This window comes from Callorhinus ursinus, unplaced genomic scaffold, assembly GCF_003265705.2.
Source record: "Callorhinus ursinus isolate GAN/ISIS: 27379988/994484 unplaced genomic scaffold, GSC_fseal_2.0 scaffold59, whole genome shotgun sequence".
NCBI lineage: Eukaryota > Metazoa > Chordata > Mammalia > Carnivora > Otariidae > Callorhinus > Callorhinus ursinus.
The window spans coordinates 8960930-8986411 of record NW_027397121.1 but is presented as its reverse complement, the minus strand read 5'-3'; the positions used below and the strand labels follow the sequence as shown (position 1 = coordinate 8986411).

The 25482-nt window shown below is 48.4% G+C and overlaps 2 protein-coding genes across 12 annotated transcripts; one reads left to right on the top strand and one right to left on the bottom strand.

Annotated features, from left to right (window-relative positions):
• Positions 1 to 973: 973 nt before the first annotated feature.
• ATP6V1G2 (ATPase H+ transporting V1 subunit G2) lies at positions 974 to 11655 on the bottom strand. 6 transcript variants are annotated; one of them, XM_025862494.2, is made up of 3 exons: positions 11569 to 11655; positions 2627 to 2727; positions 974 to 2116 (listed from the first exon to the last, which is right to left on the bottom strand). In XM_025862494.2, the coding sequence occupies exons 2-3, from the start codon at positions 2684 to 2686 to the stop codon at positions 1943 to 1945; spliced, it is 234 nt and encodes a 77-aa protein (XP_025718279.2). In that variant the 5' UTR covers positions 2687 to 2727; positions 11569 to 11655; the 3' UTR covers positions 974 to 1942. The 6 variants fall into 6 exon arrangements, with proteins under 6 accessions (XP_025718279.2, XP_073740962.1, XP_073740961.1 ...); XM_073884861.1 differs by lacking the exon at positions 11569 to 11655 and adding an exon at positions 4642 to 4658; XM_073884860.1 differs by lacking the exon at positions 11569 to 11655 and adding an exon at positions 4057 to 4095.
• On the top strand, positions 3376 to 13910 carry NFKBIL1 (NFKB inhibitor like 1). 6 transcript variants are annotated; one of them, XM_073884851.1, is made up of 4 exons: positions 3376 to 3492; positions 4792 to 5068; positions 12691 to 12912; positions 13089 to 13910. In XM_073884851.1, the coding sequence occupies exons 2-4, from the start codon at positions 4804 to 4806 to the stop codon at positions 13685 to 13687; spliced, it is 1086 nt and encodes a 361-aa protein (XP_073740952.1). In that variant the 5' UTR covers positions 3376 to 3492; positions 4792 to 4803; the 3' UTR covers positions 13688 to 13910. The 6 variants fall into 6 exon arrangements, with proteins under 6 accessions (XP_073740952.1, XP_073740955.1, XP_025718274.1 ...); XM_073884854.1 differs by lacking the exon at positions 3376 to 3492 and adding an exon at positions 4260 to 4418 and having other exon boundaries at positions 13054 to 13679; XM_025862489.2 differs by lacking the exon at positions 3376 to 3492 and adding an exon at positions 4261 to 4418 and having other exon boundaries at positions 13092 to 13910.
• Positions 13911 to 25482: the final 11572 nt, after the last annotated feature.

Below are 25482 nucleotides of genomic sequence, written 5' to 3'. Positions count from 1 at the left end.
AAAGGTCTATGGTGGGGCTTGAGGGTTACACAACATCCCATAAGTATTGTTAATTGGAGCAGAATGTCCTTAGCCCCGCTTCCAGCAGCCCCATTGTTCAGCTTGAATTCTTTCTGAATGAAACCTTTGACACCCCAGTCTTTGATAGGCCTCAGAAGTCAGACATGTTGTCAACAAAAATGATAGCAAACGTTTGGCTCTTTATCTGTTACCACAGTTAACCGTTTGACACTAAGGAATAGATACCATTCGCATTCTATAACAAGCAAACAAATAAAGCAACATGTCCAAAGTAACAAAGCTAGTAAGGTGACAGAGCCAGGATACAAATACGTTTTGTTCTCTATTGGATCCGCCTCCCTGCTTAAAGAGTCTGGTTAATAATTACGCTGTGGATTACCTCATTGGTTCAAGTCTTTGGCTTGGTGAAGCAGGCATTGTTTTCTGTGGCCAAGAGAAATAACAGTGATCCAAGGATGGTGTCATAGAAGGGCAGTTTTTCCAACTCTAAGTATCCCAAGTTTTGGGGCACCGGGGTGGCTCATTCTGTTAAGCGTCTGCCTTCGGCTCATGTCATGATCTCCAGGTCCCGGGATCAAGCCCTGCATCAGGCTCCTGGCTCAGCGAGGAGCCTGCTTCTCCCTCTCCCTTTGCCCCTCCCCCACCATGTTCTCTCTGCTCTCTCTCGCAAATAAATAAATACTCTTGAACAAGAAAGCAAGATAAGGAACAAAAAGTTCTTGTTCCTACACTGCAGCTTTTCTCTATAGTTTCCATCTATAGTTCTCAGGTTCCCAACGAGTAACCCCACATTTGTTTCTCACTTTAGAGAAATAATAACACACTAGTTCCTTTTGTTTTTCCAACAAGTTTCAAAGAACAGCCCTTTGGGGTGTTTGGGGAATACGTAAATAAGAAACAAGAGAGTGACTGAAAATGAGAAATGATGAAGGAAGCTGCTTCCACACACCAGTTGATTTGCCCACAGTTTTTTTTTTTTTTTATTGAAACTTTTTCATTGTTACAAGGGAAAGGTGTTCAAGATGTAGAAAGGAAGGCCATGCATACAAGGGAACATAGCATCACTTTAGATCTCAGGAAGCAGTGAGCATCTCATGGGTCTTCAGGGAAATCGGAAAAGGGGGAATCCAATAAACAGAAAGACCAACTTAGACACAAAAAGAAAGACTAAGAAATTCAACATCTTCCTGGAATCACAGTAGAGAGGCTAAACGAGGTCTTCATTACTTTTCAGGGATCATAAAGCTCTAGGGAAAGAGAGGAGGGAAGAACTAATTCTTCAGAGAATTACTAGGTTCACAGAATGACTGAGTAGAATTAGAGAACCGTTGACAAATGTGAGGAAACAGCTGTGTTTAGGTTTTGGCAGGTGGGCAGGGAGTGGTAATAATACCATAGAGCTACCATTCATTGAATCACAGCTACTAGATGCCAGAAACCACGCTAGGCTCTTTACAGAGTGATTCCTAATCATTGCAGCAACCCTCTAAGGTAGGTATCATCATCATCATCATCATCATTTTAGTCCTGTAGAGGAGGACACTGGACTAGGGGTTAAGTACCTTGTCCTGTCCCAGCAAGTGGCAGGGTTGGGAAAGGGACTTCAGCCTGCCAGGCTCTGAAGCCAAAGTGTTTTTTCACATCCCTACTTCTCCATGCTACAAATTTCAAAGAGGGGTCGCGTAAGGGGTGACTTGGGAGTTTACAAGGTCCCAGTGAAGGTTAAAGAACAATAAGGAGATTCAGATCTGAGCAGGAGAACTTCTAAGTTTCACAGAATTATTGGATCTTGCCCCTAGAATTTCCAGGGAATGGAGAGCAAGTGGGAAAGAAGCAGCGAAGATGGTGGGAGGTAATTTTGATTGGGGGATTTCTTTGAGGAAGGGAACTGGAAGGGAACAGTTAGGCCCTACGGTGGATCCTAGACAGCAATCCGGTAGTTGGGGTGGACCTGGGGCCTGACGTCGCAGACCATGCCAAGAAGTTGGGCCAGGACGCGTTCTCGGTTTCTCTGCTGGGAGCTCTGCATGCCCTGCACCTGGCGTCTTGTAGCCTGTTCCACCTCAGCCGACAAGTTCCCCTGGGAGCCCATGGCCTGGGGGGATTGGGAAAGGGATGGAAGAGAGAAAGGCAAAAGCAGAAACAGAGAAAGAAGGGTCCGGGCAGGTGGAGAGAAAGATCCTGGAGCAAGGCCAGGAAGAAAAGCCCTTGCCAAAACCACCCCCATCCCATGGAAATATCCAGACACCAAAGAAAGCAACACAATTCCCTTTCCTTTGAGACTTGACATGCAACTTCATCCTAAAACAGACTGTAAAATCCCCACTACCTCACTACACCTGATCATAAAACTCTGCCTTCCACCCCAAATGACATCATACTCCACGTAGACGGTGGCAATTCCCCCCACAAGCTGTACAAGTCTTTCAAAACTCTCAGATTCTCTTCCTTATCACACATCTTTATCAATAACGTGGTCCCTCCTAAGGGCCCCCTTCAGCCCTTTACCACCTTATTTTCTTATAGAGTCACACTGTCCACACCTTATCAGATACACCCACCACCTTGCACCCTGGGGTCCCATCTCAACTCTCCCACTACTCACCGCCTGCTGCTTGCTCTGGAATTCTTGCTCTCGCTCTCTACGGTACTGCTCCACCTCCATCTGTGCCTCCTCCTTTGCCTGCTTCAGACGCCGGGCCTTTCCTGGAAGCAGAAGAAAGGACAGGGTTGGGGGTAGACCCCCTCACAAAATGTGATAGTAGTGGTCATTCCTTTCCAGAAAGTTTTTCTGCCTTCTCTCAGCCAACCAGGTGCTAGATTCTAACACCCACCCATTTCTTCCCTCCTAATCAGCCATCCCGGCCCCAGCTTTCTCCCCACCAGCCTTGGATTTTCCCAGGGACTCGAATGTTTGCTGTCCCCCCACCCCAATTTTCTTTCCAGACTCCTAAGGGAGAGAAGAGGAGACTCACTCTTTCTGGCATCTGCCACCTTCTCAGCCGCCCGTTTCTCGGCTTGCAGGAGCTGCTGAATACCCTGGGACTGACTGGCCATTTCTGTCGTTATGGCTGATGCTCTTTCAGATGCTACCAAGGTACCAGATGGCTCCCACCCCACCCCACCCCCAACACACACACACACACATACACCGCCTACTTCTCCTCTTCCACCAGCTCCTTGCTGCAATCCTCCACCAACCCTGGGTCTTAGTGCTCCCCTTTTCCGCTCAGCCTCCTGCACGAGGTGTCTCCCCCAAACTGATCCTCCCATTGATGGCTTGTCTCTTCTCCCACGTCTACACTGGCAGTACCCAGAAGGACCACATGGGAGCAGCAGAGACCATACCCAAAGCTGCCTGCTACCGTCACAGCAGGTGCAGGGTTTTCCCGGTCGGAACGTCCAGGAGTGGGGGTAGGGGCAAAGAGGAGTGAGAAGGAGGCATAGAGGGGTTGAAAATGGGCTGAAAAGGTAAGGAAGTCAACATGTGTCGTGTTTTGGGAAAAGAGGATGCTGGGTTTCCCCAAATTCTTCCTACTTCTCTTCCCTTTTTTTTTTTCTCCCTCCCGTTTCCATCTCCCTCTTCTTCATCTTTCCCAAGTCTAAATTTCTGCATCCATTTCATTTGCCTTCTCCTATAGTTGTTTCTTTATGTCTTTCACACATGTCTTTTTTGATCTGGCCCTGTTTTTTTTTTTAAGATTTTATTTATTTGAGAGAGAGACACACAGCGAGAGAGGAATACAAGCAGAGGGAGTAAGAGAGGGAGAAGTAGGCTTCCCGCGGGGCGGGGAGCCTGATTCGGGGCTCGATCCCAACACCCTGGGATCACGACCTGAGCCACCCAGGCGCCCCGATCTGGCCCTGTACTTGACCTCGTTGTGGTTCTAGTTTTGGTTTTCCATTTTCACCATGATTTTTAATCCTCTTTATCTCCCCTGTTTTCTCTCTCTTCTCATCTTCTATCTCTGAACCATCTCCTCTCTCTTCCCGTTTGGGGGAGGAGAGGATAAATCTCTAAATCGCCGTTTTTACCCTCCCGTGCTCGGCTCCTTCTCCTCGTTTACCGTCCAGTCTTCCGCTTTCAGGCGGACCCTTTATCCTAAGTTCCCAAGTTCCCCACCGAGGCCAGACTGAGGAAACACACACACCCCGTCCCCTCGGAGAGAGACGACATCCGGTAACGCGCTCATTTCCGCCCTTTACCTGCGTCTCGGCTTGCGCCATTTCCGCCAGCCTAGAGTGTCTCCGCCCTTCCCGCCTCCCTTCCTCGAGCGTCTTAAACACAGGCCTCGGTCCTACGGCTCCGGGGGTACTTAGGGGGGCGGGGGGCAGGTCTGATGAGTAACCCCTCCCCCCAGGTCCCAGAGGGAGAAGCCTCCACATCTGTCTGCCGGGTACCTCATATTCCGTTTCTAGATCATTACTTGAAATTATCTGTGACTTAAATTCAGATTTCTGTTGATAAAAATTTTCCCCATCATCTTTGTTTTTTTCAAAGTTTCTTATTAACAATTATCTGGGCTAATGAGCCTCAAAGCAATTATTTATCCTTCTGTCAAATTTTACATTAAGAAATCTGTGACCCAAGCCCCCTTCAAAAATTTTTTCCAAACCTACCTAAGGGATGAGAGTTAGGAGAGGCCTCATCTCTTGCTGAAGATGTAAGAAGGGGGACCGAAGGGAGGAACAAGAGGGAATGTCAGGGACGGTGGGGGAGGGACCAGGCAAGGCTGGGGCCCTGACGGCTGCCTTTTTTTACTTCCTCAGCCCAAGACTTCCATGGCTTCCACTTCCCGCCGCCAACGCCGAGAGCGTCGCTTCCGTCGTTATTTGTCTGCAGGACGGCTGGTCCGCGCCCAGGCCCTCCTCCAGCGACACCCAGGCCTTGATGTAGACGCTGGGCAACCCCCACCACTGCACCGGGCCTGTGCCCGCCACGATGCCCCCGCCCTGTGCCTGCTGCTTCGGCTTGGGGCTGACCCTGCCCACCAGGACCGCCACGGGGACACGGCGCTGCACGCTGCTGCCCGCCAGGGCCCTGATGGTGAGTTTCCCTGGTGGGGAACAAGGTCATGAGCCACTAACTGACCGGGAATGCGATGAAAGCCAACAATTGAAAGATAAGCTAGTTATGCCTGGGAAGGTAATTAGTTGACCATGTTGGTATGTGGCAATCATTTGTGACTTTACTGAGTTACCATTGTCTGAAGAACCCAACATTCTCAAAACAGCAACTTCAAATTTCACATCTTTCTAGATTAGTAGCTACTTTGTCTCTTGACTGGTTGCCTGCTGTGCAAAAAGTAAGATAGAGGGTAGGTTCCGCAATTCCATTGCCTGAGTTGGAATCCCAGCACCACACTTAACAGCTGTGTATTCTAGGGCAACTTACTAAACTTCCTGAGGCTTAGTTTGCCCTCGTGCAAAATTAAATAACAACAACCTTTTGCTGTGTCCCGATACTTCTCACAAATCAGCATTTAATCCTCACAACAATAAGTACTGATATTACCCCTATTTCTCAAGATGAGGAAACAGCACAGAGAAGTAACTTGCCAAAGTCACCCAGCTACAAAGTGGTAGAGCAGGGATTAGAACCCAGGCAGTCTAGCTAGATCGATCACCTGCACTCTTTTTTTTTTTTTTTTTTAAGATTTTATTTATTTATTCGACAGAGAGAGAGACAGCGAGAGAGGGAACACAAGCAGGGGCAGTGGGAGAGGGAGAAGCAGGCTTCCCGTGGAGCAGGGAGCCCGATACGGGACTCGATCCCAGGACCCCGGGATCATGACCTGAGCCGAAGGCAGATGCTTAACAACTGTGCCACCCAGGCGCCCCTAGACGCTGTACTCCTAACGACTGTGTTATCCTATGTGGTACATTATAGAATTATACAATGATGCACCCATGTTCAAAGCACCCATGCTGTCACGTATATTTTGAGAATCAACTGACACAATACGTAATTAGAGCACCTGGCATGTGATTAGCACACAGTAGATGTTGGCCAGTAGTGTTTCTATTATGAACAGATCCATACTTCCTTACCTTCAGCTCTGCAACTCAAAAACACTAAGAGTCAAACATTTTTCACCAGACTTGTTTGGTGAGAAAACCTAACCTGAGCTAAAGCGGGACTATCTGTGAGTTGTTTTTATTCTACTGATGTCAATGTTCGTACATTTCTCTGCAGAAACATTCATGTGTTTGGTCACTGGAGCTGCCCAGGCCCTCCCCGGCTACTTAATATACAGTGGATGTACTTTCAGATCAGCCCTACCAAATCCCAAAAACATCTGAGTTCTGAAAAACCTTTGACACTGAAGGTTTCAGATGGGGACCTATGGACAGTGGAAGCAGCTCTGTAGAGATAATAGCCCTTAGGAAAATAAAACCCTCTAGTGATTCTCCCCTGCTAGAGATTTTCCTTCTAGAGTAAGAACATTAGAGGAAAATCCCTGGGTTGGGTTGAACAACCTTAACTCAGTTTGACTGCTGCTATCACCATCTTCCAGCTCCCCAACAGAAACCCCTCTCACCCCAAAAACTTCCCCCGTATAGGAGAAAAAAAAATCCCCTTTTCTTTTTTTTTTTTTTTTTAAAGATTTTATTTATTTATCCGAGAGACAGAGAATGAGAGAGACAGAGAGCACGAGAGGGAAGAGGGTCAGAGGGAGAAGCAGACTCCCTGCTGAGCAGGGAGCCCGATGTGGGACTCGATCCGGGGACTCCAGGATCATGACCTGAGCCGAAGGCAGTCGCTTTAACCAACTGAGCCACCCAGGCGCCCTCCCCTTTTCTTTAATTCCTCTTAATATAGTGAGATAGGCTGGCATATTCAGATTTAAAAAAAAAAAAACTTAAAAAGAGGAGGTTTGCAAAATGTAGGCTTCCAATTTGACAGCTGACATTACACATGGCAAGAGAACAGAGAACCCTGTGTCAGATCTCAGACCTCCTCCAAGTTCAAATTCTACCACCTACAGGCTGTGTACCAGGGACATGCAACTTAACTTCCATGAGCCTAATTTGCCTCTCTCTTTTTTTTTTTTTTTAAGATTTTATTTATTTATTTGACAGAGAGACACAGTGAGAGAGGGAACACAAGCAGGGGGAGTGGGAGAGGGAGAAGCAGGCTTCCTGCCGAGCTGGGAGCCCGATGCGGGGCTTGATCCTAGGACCCTGGGATCATGACCTGAGCCGAAGGCAGATGCTTAACGACTGAGCCACCCAGGAGCCCCTGCCTCTCTTTTTTTAATTATTATTTTTTGTTTTTTAACTCGCCTCTCTAAAATGGAAGTTGTGACAAGTAAATGAGGCAAGCACTTGGTATAGGTTTGGCACCTACCAGATGAAAAGTATTGCTCTTTTTATTCTTACATTACCCAATTACGGCTTTTTGAGTAATAAAAATCTCTCGCATAGGACCTTCCTTTATTATATTGACATCTAAGAAGCATATGAGATCGATACTGTTATCCTATTACAGATGAGGAAATTAGGGTCCAGAAGGTTCAGGAACTGCCTGAAATCACCTAGCCAACAGGTTGTTGTCTTCCTAAGGGGGACCTGCCCTCGGGTCCCTCCCAAGTCCTGTTATACATCTTCTCAGGCCTTACTTCCTCCTGTTCCCCTGACAGCCCTGCCACCAGGTGGCCATCTGGCTCTTCGGTAGAATGGCCCATCTCATTCAGCTTTGAGCTGCTTTAGAGACCATTAGGTCTTTTTTTTTTTTTTTTTTAGATTTTATTTATTTATTTGAGAGAGAGAATGAGAGATAGAGAGCACGAGAGGGAAGAGGGTCAGAGGGAAAAGCAGACTCCCCGCTGAGCAGGGAGCCCGATGTGGGACTCGATCCCCGGACTCCAGGATCATGACCTGAGCCGAAGGCAGTCGCTTAACCAAATGAGCCACCCAGGCGCCCCGAGACCATTAGGTCTTAAAATGCAAATATGTTCTTTGAACACATGAAATGACCCAGGATCCCCTAAGGAAGGGGAGGTGTTCCCCCATTCCCAAGTTAGGTGCGAGGGGTGAGGCAGTTCATGCTGGATTGACTGGGCTTTGTGGTCACTACCAATGAGATGCCAATGAATGGCTTTTGGTAACTTCCTTTTGGGACCTATCCCCTCATGGGGAAGTGGTCTTAGCTGTCAAAGGTGTGTCATGAACATCCCTTAGTCAGACGATAACTATTCTCTACACACAAGAATTAGTGAACACTAAGAAACAACAGATCATTTTCTCACAGTCTTTACAAAAAGAAAAAAGTCCAAAGCCAGCCCGGTATTTTGTTTTGTTTTGTTTTGTTTTCTTATGTAACATTCACTGCACTTCTGCTCAGTGCCAGCACAGTATCAGACATCTACCATCCACTGCTCACTTAGACTGCACAGCAGGAGGAAGCCGTGGCCCTGTTGGGCACGTAGCTGTGCTGTCTGATTTACGTTCCATTTGCCTTTCCAGCCTTTCCTACCATAGCACAACCACAGACCTGCAGTTCCAGCTACGTAGCTCTGTCTTCAGTGACCCCAAACATGTTTTTCACAAGACTGCCTCTACCTATTGCCTTCCCATCCACCTGATTTTCACTTAGCTAAGTTATCCTCCCTTCCCAGCCCAACATAAGCCCACCTCCTCCTTGAAGCCCTCTCTGACCCCCCTCCCACTTTACCTTTTCTTCCTCCATGCCTCAGTCAATCGTCACTCAATATAAGCTTCCCAATATTGGTGTTTTTAAAAAATGTGTTGTGCCAGTTAATATGAACATCCCTTTAAGGTAGAAATCACGTCTCATTATGGAGAAGGGAAGACCAGTGCTTCTGTCACTAAGACAAAGTACGTGTTTACTTTAAGTTTTTTTTTAATACAGATTTTTCCTAATACTATAAAAGCACAACGTACTAATTAAAGAACACTGGGAAGTTGATCTGTACTGCTAAATTGATGATGAAGGTGGCATTTCAAATCACTGGAGGGCAGTGAGATATTTTAATAAACAACATTGAAGCATTTGGTTCATCTGGGGAAGAGTCCTATCTCACACCTGACTCAAAAATAAATTACAGGGGCGCCTGGGTGGCTCAGTCGTTAAGTGTCTGCCTTCGGCTCAGATCATGATCCCAGGGTCCTGGGATCGAGCCCCACATCAGGCTCCCCACTCCGCAGGAAGCCTGCTTTTCCCTTTCCCACTCACCCTGCTTGTGGTCCCTCTCTCGCTGTGTCTCTCTCTGTCAAATAAATAAATCTTAAAAAAAAAAAAAGTAAATTACAGCTGCTTAAAACCTAAATATGACAGGAAGGGTGCGTACCAAATTCATGGGAGGAGTTTTCTCTGAGGAGGGGAATAAAATTTGGAAGGCAACATCAGAGAAAGCTTTAGCTTTATCTATGATAGTTTATTTCTTTAAGACAAAATAATGTTGCAGAAATTACGGAATAGTAACATACCTTGTGGGAGGAATAGGGGTGCTTATTGTACTATACTTTTTACATTTTTTTAAAGATTTTATTTATTTATCTGAGAGAGAGAGAGAGCACAAGCAGGGGAAGTGGCAGACAGAGGGAGAAGCAGGCTTCCCACTGAGCAGGGAGCCCAATGCGGGGCTCGATTCCAGGACCCCAAGATCATGACCCAGGCCGAAGGCAGACGCTTAACCGACTGAGCTACCGGGCACCCATACCTTTTTTTAGATAAATAAAAAAAATAGTAGAAAAAAACACAAGAGGATATTTTTATAATCTTAGAGTGGAGAAAGCCTTTCTAAGGATGAAGTAAAGCCAAAAGCTATAAAAGAAAATATTGATATGGATTTAACTACATAAAAACTTTTTAAAGATGGGAGAAAATATTTACAAATACTTGACACAAGAGGTTGATATCTATAACATATAAAGAGTTATCATGTCTACACATATAATTTCTAGGAGAAAAGTAGACAGAGAATATGAACAGGTCATTCACAAAAGAAATAAAGAGCCAGGGGCACCTGGCTGGCTCAGTCAGCAGAGCCTGTGACTCTTGATCTCAGGGTCGTGAGTAGAGATTACTTAAAAAAAGAAGAAGAAAAAAGAAAAAGCCAAAAAACATATAAAACAAAGAAAATTTCATTAATAAAATGATTTTTTTCATCATTAGATGAGCAAAATTAAAAGGGTTGGTTGGTGATAATCTTGGTAAAGGACGACACAGGCGCTCTTATATTCTCCGTAGGAGTATATGTTGGCACAAATTTGAGAGCGGTTTGGTAAAATCGCACATGTTGTTTGACTCAGAAATTCCACTTCTGAGAGTCTACCCCACAGAAACACTGTAAGGAGTCTACAAAGACATATGTAGGAGGCCGAACATTTTTGGAAACAAAGTCTGCTGACTGGGCGTGGGGAGATGTTTGTTTCATACACATGGTGGAACACTACACAGTCATAAAAAAGAATGAGGGGGACTGTGTACGCTCCTGTGGGAAAGTACAAATGAGCCGTTAGGTGAAAACAAGTTGCCAAACAAAACATAGAGCGTGACTCCATATCTCGGAAGAAAGCCATCCTGTGTGTGCATTTATACACCCAGACAGGACTGGAAGATACCACAGCAAACTTAACAGTGATTAAATGTATTCTTCGCTCTTTAAAAAGGAAAAAAATGTTTCACATTAGTTATATCCCTTTCACATTAAAATATTAACCAGGGGCGCCTGGGTGGCTCAGTCATTAAGCATCTGTCTTCGGCTCAGCTCGTGATCCCAGGGTCCTGGGATCGAGCCCCGCATTGGGCTCCCTGCTCCGCACTCCCCCTGCTTGTGTTCCCTCTCGCTGTCTCTCTCTCTCTTTCTCTCAAATAAATAAATAATATCTTAAAAAAATAAAATATTAACCACATAAGATTGGAGGACAGCCACCCATAGTCCTACCACTCAGAGACTAGGATTTTTACATATTTCCTTCTAGTCTGTTTTTTTTCAACTAGGATTTGGCCTCTTCTTTTACACGGTTGTGATTGGATCCTATGTATAGTTTCGTAGCCAGCTTTTTCACACACAAACATCATTTTTAGTGGCTTTTGAATCTTCTGTACCATATTTTACTTACCATGTTTAAAGCCCATGAGTTTAAAAACCTCCTATGCAAGCCTGAACACCCACCCACCCTCGTACCTGCTGTGAACCATGGTGGGGAATAAGCAGTTGAAAGACAGGACTGGGTATTTGCTGGGTGGGACAGGTGGGGAGGGTTGTGACAGGTCACGTCAGTGGCAAAGAGAAGTGTCCTCTCTTCCTCTCATCCTGACGTGGTTTGAGCCGGGCAGCAGTCAAGTCTACCAAGAGATGATGGGTGAGGGCGATGGGCCTCGGCCAGCCAAGGCGGGCCCATTGTGTCTTCCTACCTTCCTGGTAGTGACAGGAGAACCCTTCCCTGTCCCATCCTTTTGCCAGGTGGCCAGTACTTGGCAGCACCACAAAGTAAAGATTTAACAACTGGCGGCCCATTTCCCCCTGCCCTAGGAAGAGAAAGTAGGTGCACAGGAAGGGAGGGTGCCTCACTCACCTTCCTCTGTCCTGGGAGTGGAAGAGGTGCTTGGTGGCCGCAGTGGGTGGGCTTGGTCAGGAGTAGAGTGCTGGGTTGGCAGTAAAGTGGTCAGCATGGCCTGCAGCTGACGCTAGAGCGGATGCAGTAAGGTCAGGGCTCAGGAGGAGGGAGAGTTCGGGAACATCAGTCCCTCTTCTGTTTACTCCCAGCCTCCTGTTAGCCAGTACCTGGGTGGGACCCTCGATCTCAGCCCCTTTCTCCTGCCCTAGGTCAGTAGTCAGTTTGGAAGGAGCTTGCTTCGCTGCTGGGAACATTTCCATGGCTTAAAACTCATTGCTGGTCTGGACCCTGTACCTCCCCACCCCCTCGCAGTATGCCCTGTATGAGGTTGGCTGAGAGAAAGTCCCCTCCCTGAAAATATTTTACTCAGTTTATTGAAAAGCGATGTGAAAAGCTTCCCGTTATTTATTTGCACATTTACAACGGTGCAGAGTAAAACGTTCAGATATTTTACCAGTCTGAAGTATAGCTTTGGGTCGGAAACACAGTTAAGAGTTATAAAGCGACACTATTTTCAAACCAAAAATGAAATTCGTGGTTAGAGGTTTGTGACATTGCCCAGGGTGGCTGGAGGCAGGCTGGGAAATGTCATTTAACATAGTAGAACTCCTAGGATACTAAAATAGTTTGTGGGGACACAGATCAGAATATTTTATTTTTATTTATTTTTTAATATTTATTTATTGGACACAGAGAGAGACACAGCGAGAGAGGGAACACAAGCAGGGGGAGTGGGAGAGGGAGACGCAGGCTCTCTGCAGAGCAAGGAGCCCGACGCGGGGCTCGGTCCCAGCACCCCGGGATCATGACCTGGGCCGAGGGCAGACGCCTAATGACTGAGCCACCCAGGCGCCCCCAGATCACAATATTTTAAACTACCACGCCTCTCACGCATGTGGTAAACTATCAGTAAATATTTGTCAGTGACCGTGATTTCCTAATACCCAGGAGGCTTCCATGTGGGCAGCCCTTTCCGTTGCTCTAAGACCAAGGGAGTGAGTGACCAGCAGGACTCAGGATGGCGGCTGTGCCAAGGAGTGGGGGGTCCCAGCTAATTCCTGCTTCCTGCCCTCCCGACAGCCTACACGGACTTCTTCCTGCCGCTGCTGAGTCGCTGCCCTTCTGCTATGGGAATAAAGAATAAGGACGGGGAGACCCCGGGGCAGATTCTGGGCTGGGGCCCCCCCTGGGATTCTGCTGAAGAGGAGGAGGAGGACGAGGCCTCTAAGGAGCGGGAATGGAGGCAGAAGCTGCAGGGAGAGCTGGAGGATGAGTGGCAGGAGGTCATCGGGAGGTTTGAAGGTGAGGAATCGATTCCCATGCATAGCTGCCCTTCTTCCCCTTGACCGCTTTTCCGGTGCCCGCCGCACGAGTGCTCCCGCCGGCCTCCTGTACCCCCATCCTCTATACCGCCCTCCCCTCTTGCCTGTCCCCTCCTCCCAGCATTTCCCCGGCCACCCCCATCCTGCCCTCCCAAGCAGATGACGCTTCCCATGAGGCCCAGGAGCCCGAGTCCTTCTCAGCCTGGTCAGACCGCCTGGCCCGGGAGGGCGCCCAGAGGCGGCGGCGGCAGCAGCAGTGCGGGGCAGAGGGAGCCTGCCGACCGGCCCGGGCTGCGGGTCCCAGTCACAGCTGGCCGCGGCAGGAGGAGGAGGAGCAGCGGCGCTTCCGAGAGCGGGCCCGGGCCAAGGAGGAGGAGCTGCGAGAAGGCCGGGCCAGGCGGGCGCAGGAGGCCCGTGGGGACCGAGGGCCAGAGCCAGCCAGGGCTGGGCCCAGGGCGGAGCCCCCAAGAGGAGCAGGGAGGGGCAGCCTCTGGCGCTTTGGTGATGTGCCCTGGCCCTGCCCTGGGGGGGGGGACCCGGAGGCCATGGCTGCAGCCCTGGTGGCCAGGGGCCCCCCGTTGGAGGAACAGGGGGCCCTGAGGAGGTACTTGAGGGTCCAGCAGGTCCGCTGGCACCCTGACCGCTTCCTGCAGCGATTCCGAAGCCAGATTGAGACCTGGGAGCTGGGCCGCGTGATGGGGGCCGTGACGGCCCTTTCTCAAGCCCTGAATCGCCACGCGGAGGCCCTCAAGTGACCCCAGGGAAAGAGTGAGAAACTGCAGGGAATGCAGCCTTAGAGGCAGGGCAGTAGTAAGGGGACGGTCAGGGATGGGGATGACGAGGAAGAGGCTGATGCTGCACGGCGAAGGGTATGGGGTGGGAGCGAGACTTGTAACGAGTGGGAGTGGGGAGGATATGGGCCACCACCGCTGCTCCTTGACTCCTCCAGTTCCTAATAAGACCTGGTTCCACATCTCACTCCCGGTGTCTCCTCTGCCTTTTTCCATTGCTGTGGTTTTCATCATACATGACCTCTCCTTTCTCACCCCGCCCGCCAAAATCCGCAGCTCCTACACACCTGCAACACGCACGCACACACCGAGTTGGGCTCTCAGCTGGAGCCAAGAAGGCCCTGCTTGCCCACCCGCAAAGGCAGCCCTAAGAAGACCCAGTTTGCCCACCAGTCTCCACTCCCTGCGCCGGGCTCCTCCACTGTGCTGTCAGTGACTGGAGAAATAGACGTGAACAGAGACGAAAAAGGGAACAAAACCAGTTTCCCTCCTCTCCCCAGTTCCCCAGCTAGAACCACATCCTCCTCCCCACTTAACACTCCCTCCCCCAACACAGGGCTTTCCCTTTGCTGAGTCACTGAATGATCTGAGTTGGGGGCAGCTGGAGCTGGGGGCCATGAGGAGGTTGTGGGAGGATGGGATAGAAGCAGAATGGACAGAGGAAGAGCCCTGTGGGGGAGTGGAATTTTGGTTGCTAAAATTAGGAGCCGGGGAAGGAGGTGGAAAGAGCCAAATTATGTAACCTGGGTTATCTGTTCTTGGGCAACCAGGGATCCACACCCAAGGCTATCTCCCCGCTAGCTCCTCAGTCCTATGTCTTCTCCTCCAGGGCCGCAGTCCTGGCCAGCTTCTGCCCCCATCCCACACCTGGGCTTCCTCTCTGGGCAGTCTAGCCTTCCAGAGAGGCATCTTTTCCTGAAGTTGAGGAAGAGGTCCTGAGGGGCGGAGGGAGAGGGTCTGGTGCCATCCCTTTCACTCTTCCATACTCGAGCTCCACTCGAGCTCCCCAGAACCAGGAGAGGAAGTTGTAGACAGTACCAAACCCCACTGCCGTCCCCCAGGACACAACAGGGAACTCCGCAAAAAGCAAAGAGTTACAGGCATGTGCTGGCGTGTGCGGTCTGCACGCGTCTACATCAGAGAATATTAAGAATCAGAAACGAATTTTTTAGGGTTGGAGCCCTGGTCTACTCAAGAGAATCCTGAGGGCGGTAGAGGAGAGGGAGGGAAGCCCGCGGGAGCAGGGGAACACGGGGCAGGCATGAGACCCTGGGAGAAGACAGCCAAGAGCCCCGAGGCCTCCCAGGGAGCAGGCAGCTGTCAGGGTCTGGAGGAGGAAGGGCTGGTGAGAAAGATCTGTGAGAGGAAGCTGCTGTGATTCAGAGAAGAGTCTGCGAGCTGTGAGCAGCCCAGGCGTCCGGTTCCTCTCACAGGCCGGAGGTTTCGGAAGTGGCATGCAAAGAGCCCAGCTGTGGAGTTAGGGGGAGCTGGGGTTAGGATCCCTAAGCTGGGGGTTGAGAGGTAAGCAACAGAAACCTTTGGCACCCAGATTTGCTCCTCCATCCAGCAGTTTTCTCTGGTTTTGAAGCACATCATTTCCCCTCTGCAAGAGTTACATAAAACCAAAGCAAAATAAGCCCTGATCCCTGGCCCCCAAGCCTCCCTCTTTTCAACATCCCTGCCTGGTGTGTCTGGCCCCCAGCCCTGTTGGGGGTTCCCCTGAGTGAGGGCTGTTCACTTTCTCTGACCACAGGGTTTCCGCTTCTGTGTGTCTTGTTTCCTAGGCTGATAAAAATACTGAGCCCTAGAGGCCCTGGCTTCCTCTGACCCCCCGGGGCCAGGCAGCAGGCATCCTGTCCACCATGGTGGGGGCAGGGAGGGGGGCCCAGGGATCCCCAAGGGATGACTCAGTGCCTACCATGAAACCCTGGGGAGGTGTGAATGTGTGTATCTGCTCTCGAGAGCTGGAATGAGGAATCAATTCTCAGTGAAGGATGATGCATTGGGGTTCAGTTAGGAAAACAGGATTAGGGAACAAGTCTAGTGAGATCAAAGAGGGTCAGTTGAGGGATTGAGCTTGGGGCCGGTTTGAGTTAAGTTGGGAAAAGGATCTGGGAGGGACTCTATTCAGTGTAGTTCAACTGAGCAACAAGTAACCCAAAGATAAATCCAAACTGCTGCAAGTTTGCAGTCCAACAGGGAAGGCAAGGCCCACAGCTAATTGTCATTCAGGGCATGATGCTGAGTAAATATTAGAGAGTAAGACACCGTGGGTACAGAAGGGGGAGGGGGCATTTGACTGGTGCTGATGAGTGGGCAGAATTTCTATGGGTGGAGGTGGCGGGAAAGGCTCCATAGACAAATGAAATGGCTTCAGCAGAGACCAGGAGTCAGAAAACAGTATATTGAGGAAAAGACGAGTGTCCTGAGGTAGATGAAGCACAGGTGTGAGTGAGCAGGTGTTGAAGAGAGGCCCGCGGGAGGCCAAGGTAAAGGGTCCAGGACCACCTCCTGTGTGCCGCAGCACTGGTGGCAGCCGTGCAGAAGCGGGGGGGGGGGGGGGGGGGGAGGGGGGGGGGGGGGGGGGTGGCGGACAGGAGCGTGCTGCAGGGGTTACAGACAAGGAGTAAAGAAGAAAACGATCATCCCTGCCATGTCAAGCCCTTTCCTAACAGGAGTAATCCTGCCAACAACTGTTCAGAAGGTGGGTGGTGGATCTCCTTTATAAAGAGGAAACAGGGGTGGGAGGGAGGGGGCTTCTAAACATACTGAACTTGCTTAAGGCCACACAGGTAAAAAGTAGCAGATTAGCACTAAGCGCATCTTACTCCAAAACGTGTGCTTTCACTTAGGTCCGAGTAACTCCAAATAGCATTAAAGGAGGGAACAGATCTTAAAAACTTTGAGAGGATAAGTCATTAGCACAACTGATGGGACGGTGGGAGGAATCTTAGAAGAAGAGGAATCTTGGATGATCCTGAATTTTGTTCCTAGGGGATTAGAAAGATGATGCCCTAAGCCTAGAAGGAGACACCTAGCTGAGAGAAAAGATAAGGAATTCAATTTCAGACACTGAGGCAATGCATTTTGATTAAGCACCTGATGGGAGCAGGGCACTGCTAGACAAAAGGTTTAAAAGAAATATAAAGTCACTGCCCTCATAGAACTTGCAGTCTAATGAGATAAACAATATATAAGTAACAACTACAGGTAATAATGGGAGGTGCACCTGCCTGGAGTAATAAAGTGTTCAAAGAAGGCCTGCTGAGTTTGAGGTGCTAGCATAACAGGTGGAGATTTCTGGCAAGCAGGTCCGGAGCTCAAGAGAAAAGTGTGAGCTGGAGGGGTAGATTCGGGCATCATTCCCTTCCTAGTGGAGACTGGGCCTCGAAGTGCACTGGATCCCCTAGAGAGAGTAACCAGAAGAGCCCCTGAAGATGCAAGAGGAATCAATAAAGGAGGGAGGTGGGGAAGTGGTCAGAGAAGTAGGGCAAGGGAGGGGTGTGCCAAGCAGAGACAGGACAGCCCCATCTAATGCTTCAAAGAGGCCTAGTAGGGGAAGGTTGAAAGATTCTCTGGGTTCAGGAACTAGACAATTACAAATTTTGAGAAAACAGTTTCCACTTACCAGAGGGGCAGAAATCACTTTACATAGGTTGAGGAATGAGTGGGAGGTGAGGAAAGGGAGGTGGTAGGTACAAAGTCATATAATAATGACTATGGAAGATAACTTAAGAGTCATCTCTAGTGCAACCCACGAATTTTACAGATGAGGAAAATGTTACCAGTTCCCAAAAAAGTGGGTAGTTTAGGGGGCTAGTCTCTTGAGACATCACACAGAAAAGAAAGGTGAGAGATGAAATGGCAGAGAGAAAAACAGAGTCCAGGGAAGGATTTTTTTATTTTCAAGAAATGAACGGGGCGCCTGGGCGGCTCAGTCGTTAGGCATCGGCCTCCGGCTCAGGTCATGACCTCAGGGTCCTGGGATCCAGCCCCGCATCCCTGCTCCACGGGGAGCCTGCTTCTCCCTCTCCCACTCTGCGTGCTTGTGTTCCCTCTCTCGCTGTGTCTCTCTGTCAAATAAATAAAATCTTTTAAAAAAAATTAAACATGTTTAAAATGAAAGCATGGCGCTCGAGGAGAGAAAGATACTGAAAATTTGAGGTGGGAAAGAATATGGTAAAGACACAGGAAGTGGAATACAGAGCACAAAGGATCTGCCTTGGACAGGAGAAAAGAGTCCTTCTCGGAGTCAAAAGAAAAGAAAGATGGGGCACCCGTGTGGCTCAGTTGGTTAAGCATCTGCCTTTGGATCAGGTCATGATCCCAGGGTCCTGGGATCGAGCCCCGAATCGGGCTCCCTGCTCAGCCCCAAGTTGGCCTCCCCCTTTGCCCCTCTCCCAGCCCATGCTCTCTGGCTCACTCAAATAAATGAAAAAAATCTTTTAAAATAAATTTAAATTAAAAAAAAAAGAGGGTTCCTGGGTGGCTCAGTCGTTAAGCGTCTGTCTTCGGCTCAGGTCATGATCTCAGGGTCCTGGGATCGAGTCGCACATCGGACTCCCTGCTCCATGGAGAGCCTGCTGCTCCCTCTGCTTGTGCTCACGCTCGCTCTCTCTTACTCTCTCAAATAAAATCTTTAAAATAAATAAAATACAAGTTGTATTCAAATTTCTTTTTTAAAAAAAGATGAAATGGGGGCACCTGGGTGGCTCAGTCGTTAAGCGTCTGCCTTCCGCTCAGGTCATGATCCCAGGGTCCTGGGATCGAGCCCCGCATCGGGCTCCCCGCTCAGCAAAGCCTGCTTCTCCCTCTCCCACTCCCCCTGCCTGTGTTCCCTCTCGCTGTGTCTTTCTGTCAAATAAATAAAATCTTAAAAAAAAAAAAGATGAAATGTAAATAAAGTGAAGAAGAAGGAAGTGAAGAGATCAGCTCAGATGGCCTTAAGTTCAATGAAATACAGGACAGCTTCACCAACTGAGAGTAAAGGGGTAAAGTTGAGGTGTAAGAGGCACAGAGATTTAGAACATCCCCTGCAGGACTATAACAGGGAATCAAGAAAGAAAGATTGAGAACTACTGAGGGCTCTCTCAGGTTAGATGGCCAGGAGGAACAGAGGGCCTCTTCTAGTGACATGACTCTCCTGCCATGTGTGGCAACCTAGGAGAAAGCCCCAAGAATGAGACCATTGAGCTTACCCAAATCCAAGTTTTTCAAGGTTGTCTTGGTAGAACACCAAGTGATTCTGAAGTGCTAGTGAAGGGCTGCCTGGGTGGCTCAGTCAGTTAAGCACCTATCGATTTTAGTTCTGGTCATGATTTCAGGGTCCTGAGGTCAAGCCCCACATTGGGCTCTGTCGTGGACGTGGAGCTTGCTTAAGACTCTCTCTCTCCCTCTGCCCTCCCCACCCTGCTCACTTGCTCGCTCGCTCTCAAAAAAAAAAAAAAAGTGCTAGTGAATGTAGTTGAAATTTCTTTTTAAAGATTTTATTTATTTGAGAGAGAGAGAATGAGAGATAGCACGAGAGGGAAGAGGGTCAGAGGGAGAAGCAGACTCCCTGCTGAGCAGGGAGCCCGATGTGGGACTCGATCCCAGGACTCCAGGATCATGATCTGAGCCGAAGGCAGTCGCTTAACCAACTGAGCCACCCAGGCGCCCTGTAGTTGAAATTTTTGACCATGCAACGCAAGTTAAACCAGATGGACAAGGAAAACAAGGAAAGAAGAGGGGTTGGAAGTCTTGGTGAGAATGGAGAACTAATTTGATGGGAGGAAAGAGTGGGGGGGGTGAAAAGTGAGTGGTGGTTGTGAGAGGGAAAGTTCAGAGTTCAAGATCTCAAAGATGCAGCCCTTCCAAGTGATGCTGAGGTCTGAGATATGACCTTGCTCAGGGGTGCTTAAACGGGAGCAGGGAAAGAGACTGGAAAGCTATTGTAACTGAGAAAGTTGAAGCACTGAGAGGACAGTGTGAGACCATTCTGTGTGGTTTTGAAGTCTCTAAAGATGTTGGTGGGGATGAGATATGAAGAAAAACCGAGCTAGATATAAAGTTGTTAAGAGTGTGATAAAGATGTTGGTGGAAAAGACTGCTGTGCAGATAGGAAGCGCATGGCAAATGCAAAAGGCTTGGGCTTCAAGAAAAGCAAAGGAGGTTACCAATGGTGCTGGACAGTGGTCTCTCCTCTGCCCCCTGCCCCTTGTGATTGCAGAGAAGGAAGAGCAGCCTTCACCAAAGAGAAAAGGAGCAACATTAGGGTAAATCCAGGTTTCATAGTGCCAGAGGAAGACTCTTCCAAAAATGAGACAGAATTTGAATATATGAGGAGCTCCACAGCATACTGTGAAATGGATTGGTAGAAGTGTCGTGTGGGGTAAGGAGTCTAATCCATGGAGGTTAGATCCCAGTGAGAGTTCAGGAGAAGAAAAAGACTGGAGGGTTTTGCTTCTGGAAACAGGAGGTTGCTCTTTCTGGAATTTAGAATGGAAGGTACATAGCATTTATTATGATGGAAAGAAACCCATAAATACCCGGAAGGAGGTGTTAGGGGGATGCACAAGACAAAGCATGTCTTCTAGTTCCACGGCTTTAAATGCCCATCTTCATGCTGATGACTCCCAATGTTGTCTCTCTCGCTCTGACCTTGCCTCTGAAAGCCAGACTCCTATCCAATTGCCAAGTGTCATCTCCACTTGGATGTCTGCCCAATGGATTTAGACTTAACATATTCAAAATTGAACTTTTGGTTCTCCCACCTCATCGGAATCCACGTCCCTCCCAGTTTCCCTATCATCCAGCCCCCCAAAATCCATCCAATCTATCATCGAGTCCTGTCAATTCTACCCCTGAAATATATCCCACATTTGTCTACTTCTCTCCAATTTCATGGCTGCCACCATCTTCTCTCCTATTGCTGCCATTGCCTCCTAATTGATGTCCCTGCTTTCATTCTTTCCTCCTACAATCCAGTCTGGACAAAATCTTTTTTTTTTTTTTAAGATTTTATTATTTATTTGAAAGAGAGAGTGAGCGAGAGAAAGAGAGCACAAGCAGGGGGAGTGGGAGAGGGAGAAGCAGGCTCCCTGCTGAGCAGAGAGCCTGATGCGGGGCTCGATCCCAGGACCCCGGGATCATGATCTGAGCCGAAGGCAGACACTTAACGACTGAGCCACCCAGGCGCCCTAGACACAGGATCTTTTAAAAACATAAATCTGGGGCACCTGGGTGGCTCAGAGGGTTAAGCGTCTGCTTTCGGGTCAGGTCATGCTTCCAGGGTCCTGGGATCGAGTCCTGCATCGGGCTCCCTGCTCAGCGAGGAGCCTGCTTCTCCCTCTTCCTCTGCCTGCCACTCTGTCTACTTGTGCTCTCTCTCTCTCTGTCAAATAAATAAATAAAATCTTAAAAAATAATAAAAACAAAAATATAAATCCAATCACCTCTGCCTCACTCCTCTCTGTCCTCCTCCTCCTGCCCCCGTCCCTCCTCACACACACACACACACACGCACACACACGCACACACACACACACACACACACACACACTCTGACACCCTCCAGTCTCCCCATGGTTGAATAAAAGCCAGATGCTTTCTTTCTCTTTGAACGGTCCTGCGTGATCTGGCTCCTGCTTCCTCTCTCTGACCTCATCCCCCCCCCGCGCCCACTCTCTCTCTGTTCCAGCCACGCCAGCTTCCTTTCTGTTCCTCAACACCCCCAGCTCATTTCTACCTTCCAGGCTTTGCAGTCGCTGTTCCTTTTGCCTGGAATGCTTCTCCCCTACACCTTCACTGGTCACTTTTACTTGTCATTTGGGGCTCAGCTTAAATGCCACTTAGAGAGGACCTCCTGACCACTGTGTCTAAGGTAGTTCTCTGCCACTCCTCACGTGCCCTGTATTGTTTCCTCATAGCACTACTTACTGACTTCTTCTGTGTATTTCCTTTCTGCCTTGCCTTACGAGGATGTCTGATTTGTTTGCCTGTATATCCCTATTGCCTAGAACAGTGCCCAGCACATAGTAGGCACCCAATAAAAACTTAAATGGGGGCAAAAAAAAAAAAACCTTCTTAAACGAAGACATGGATGAATAAGGGGATAAAACAGGAGAAAGCTCATCTTTAGATTTGTGGCTTAGATCGGACTTACCTTTAGAGTCAGGTTTAACTATAGAGTCGGGGGTGGGGATGAGTTGATTTCAAAATTAGCTGTAGGAAACAAGATTGGTTTAGTTTAGAGGATAAGTTTATTTTCAGGTTTATTTATTGGAATGTGTTTAGAGTTGAGGTTAGGGTTGGGTAGTTTGAGTTACGATTTGGGTTGAGGTTAAATTTGAGTTAGGGTCAAAGTCAGTATTAAATCGCAATATAGGTTTTGAGGCTAAGTTCAAGTTTGAAGGTAATGTCATTTCAATCTCATTTAGAGGCCTCAGAGATTTCACTAGTTTCTCCACAAAGCCCACTGTAGAGACTGTATTTCCCTGAGTTTGGGGCACAAGACTCTAGTCATCACCCCTCCCACCCAGGGAAAGCCCCAAACCAACTGCTGGCCTCTCCAAGAAAGAAACTGAATTTCACACAACCTCCGAAACTGAGATTGAAACCAAGATTGGCCCATCTCAAGGAGCGTCCTTCAGCACATCACAAACGCCTGTGACACTGAGCCTCAGCCCAGTTCTTGCCCTTCCTTCCTCTCTGTCTCTCATGTCTCCCTGTCACTCTTTCTCACCTTCCCCTTTTTGTTCCTCAATGGCCTGTCTTCCTCTGACCTAAGTTTCTCCCTTTCTTGGTTTCTCATCGTTAATTGCAACACTGTTTTATATTTTAATATAACTGAGTTCGCTTAGTCCATCAGCTCCTACCATTAGAGAGGCAGAAAGAGACAACAGGAAGGAAAAGGAACCCCAGAGAAAGAGAGACACAGAGAAAAGAAAAGGAGCAGGGACCAAGAGGGAAACCAACAGTGACATAAGAGACCGTAGGTTAAAAGAATAAGAAGAAGCCAAGCTATAGGCCAAGATATTTTTTTAAAGATTTATTCATTTAGGGGCACCTGGGTGGCTTCAGTCAGTTAAGCATCTGCCTTCAGCTCAGGTCATGATCCCAGGGTCCTGGGATGGAGCCCTCCATCAGGCTCCCTGCTTGGCGAGGAGTCTGCTTCTCCCTCTACCCCTCCCCTGCTCATGATCTCTCTCTCTCTCTCCAATAAATAAATGAAATAAAAAAAGATTTATTCATTTATTAGAGAGAGAGAGCACATGCAAGAGCTTGTGGGAGGGACAGAGAGAGAATCTCAAGCAGACTCCCCACTGAGCGTAGAGCCCAACACGGGGCTTGGGGCTCAATAACACAACCCTGAGATCATGACCTGCGCCGAAAGAGTTGGATGCTTAATTGACTGAGCCACCCAGGTGCCCCTAGACCAAGATATTTAAAGGAGGCATCGGTGGCTACTCTTCCTCCATCACGTCTGCTCAGCCCCACCCCTGTAGATTTTGCCTAGAAACTCTCTCGTCCTTTCCATCCTCCTGCTGCTGCCTCCATGTAAATATAAGCTCTTGTCATCTCCTTATGGTTATTGCACAACTTTCCTAACTGGTCTCCGCCTTCTGCTTTTCCCTCCAGCCCCTCAAGTCCCATACCCCAAACCATTCTTCATGCAGCTCCCAGACTCATTTTTCTGATGTACCAATCTGCATGAGTCCCTCTCTCGCTTAAAAATTTTGGTGACTCCTCATCATAATTAGAATGAAATCCAAACTTCTTTTCTTGGTTTTAAACCCTTCAGAATGGGGGCGCTCAGGTCATGATCCCGGGGTCCTGGGATTGAGCCCTGCATCAGGCTCCCTGCTCAGTGAAGAGCCTGCTTCTCCCTCTGCCTGCCACTCCCCCTGCTTGTGCTCTCTCTCTCTCTCTCTCTGTCAAATAAATAAATAAAATCTTTAAAAAATAAATAAATCCTTCAGAATGTGTTCTCAGCTTACCTCCCAAGCCTCATCTCTGCTCCTTCTATTTGTACCCAAACTGTAAATAAAGTGAAGAAAAAGAAGGAAGTGAAGAGATCAGCTCAGATGGCCTTAAGTTCAATGAAATACAGGACAGCTTCACCAACTGAGAGTAAAGGGGTAAAGTTGAGGTGTAAGAGGCACAGAGATTTAGAACATCCCCTGCAAGAGTATAACAGGGAATCAAGAAAGAAAGATTGAGAACTACTGAGGGCTCTCTCAGGTTAGATGGCCAGGAGGAACAGAAGGCCTCTTCTAATGACATGACTCTCCTGCCATGTGTGGCAACCTAGGAGAAAGCCCCAAGAATGAGACCATTGAGTTTACCCAAATCCAAGTTTTTCAAGGTTGTCTTTTTTTTTTTTTAATATTTTATTTATTTATTTGACAGAGAGAGACTCAGCGAGAGAGGGAACACAAGCAGGGGGAGTGGGAGAGGGAGCAGCAGGCTTCCCGCCGAGCAGGGAGCCTGATGCGGGGCTCTATTGCAGGACCCTGGGATCATGACCTGAGCCGAAGGCAGACACTTAATGACTGAGCCACCCAGGCGCCCCACACACAACCAAGTGATTCTGAAGTGCTAGTGAAGGGCTGCCTGGGTGGCTCAGTCGGTTAAGCACCTATCGATTTTGGTTCTGGTCATGATTTCAGGGTCCTGAGGTCAAGCCCCACATTGGGCTCTGCCGTGGGCATGGAGCTTGTTTAAGACTCTCTCTCTCGGGTGCCTGGGTGGCTCAGTTGGTTAAGCGACTGCCTTCGGCTCAGGTCATGATCCTGGAGTCCCGGGATCGAGTCCCGCATGGGGCTTCCTGCTCAGCAGGGAGTCTGCTTCTCCCTCTGACCCTCTTCCCTCTCATGCTTTCTATCTCTCATTCTCTCTCTCTCTCAAATAAATAAATAAAATCTTAAAAAAAAAAAAAAAAAAGACTCTCTCTCTCTCTCCCTCGCCGTCCCGCCCTGCTCAGGCTCTCTCTCAACACTTAATGCCTGACACCCCTCTCCCAGGCCAAGTTCAATGACTTTTCTATGGACGGCCATAAGCCCACCGTCACACTTATTCTAATTATCTACTAACTTTCCTGTCTTCCACGCTGGTTTTTGAGTTCCCGGAGGGCATGGGAACTGTCTTTCACATCTGTATCCTCAATGCCTTGTACAAGGTGCTCAATAAACGTTTGTGAAATAGAAAGCTAAAGAGGTGGAAGGAGAATGAAAAGAAACAGTAGTCTTATCGGCCTAGGAAGACATGAAAGGCAAAGGGCCTTAGGAAGGGGGAGGAAAGCAGGAGAAATGGCTCATACACACCCTGAATGTTACTTATGTGCCACAGGATCCCAAGACCACTCAGAAATGTTTTTCCAGAGAACAGCCCAATGCCACGGTGGTGGGGGGTGGGGGGGGGTGGGGAGGGAAGGGCTTTAGCCATTCAAAACCCCCAAAATGAAAGCATACCAACATCAATAAAAATAATCATGAGATTTGAGATGGCCAATTTTCTCAATCTTCCGAAACATGGATAAAATCATCTTTAGAAACCTTTTTTTTTAACTTACAAATTAAGTAAAAACTGGCTCATTTTTAAGAATGTTCATACCAACATCTTTCATAGTAGCCAAAAACTAGAAACAAACCAAATGTCTATCAACAGAAGAATGGGTAAATAAGAGAGTATATTCACACAATAAACTTACATCATAATAAAAAAAAAATACTGATAAATGCAACCACATGGATGAATCTCAGAAACATCATGTCGAGTGA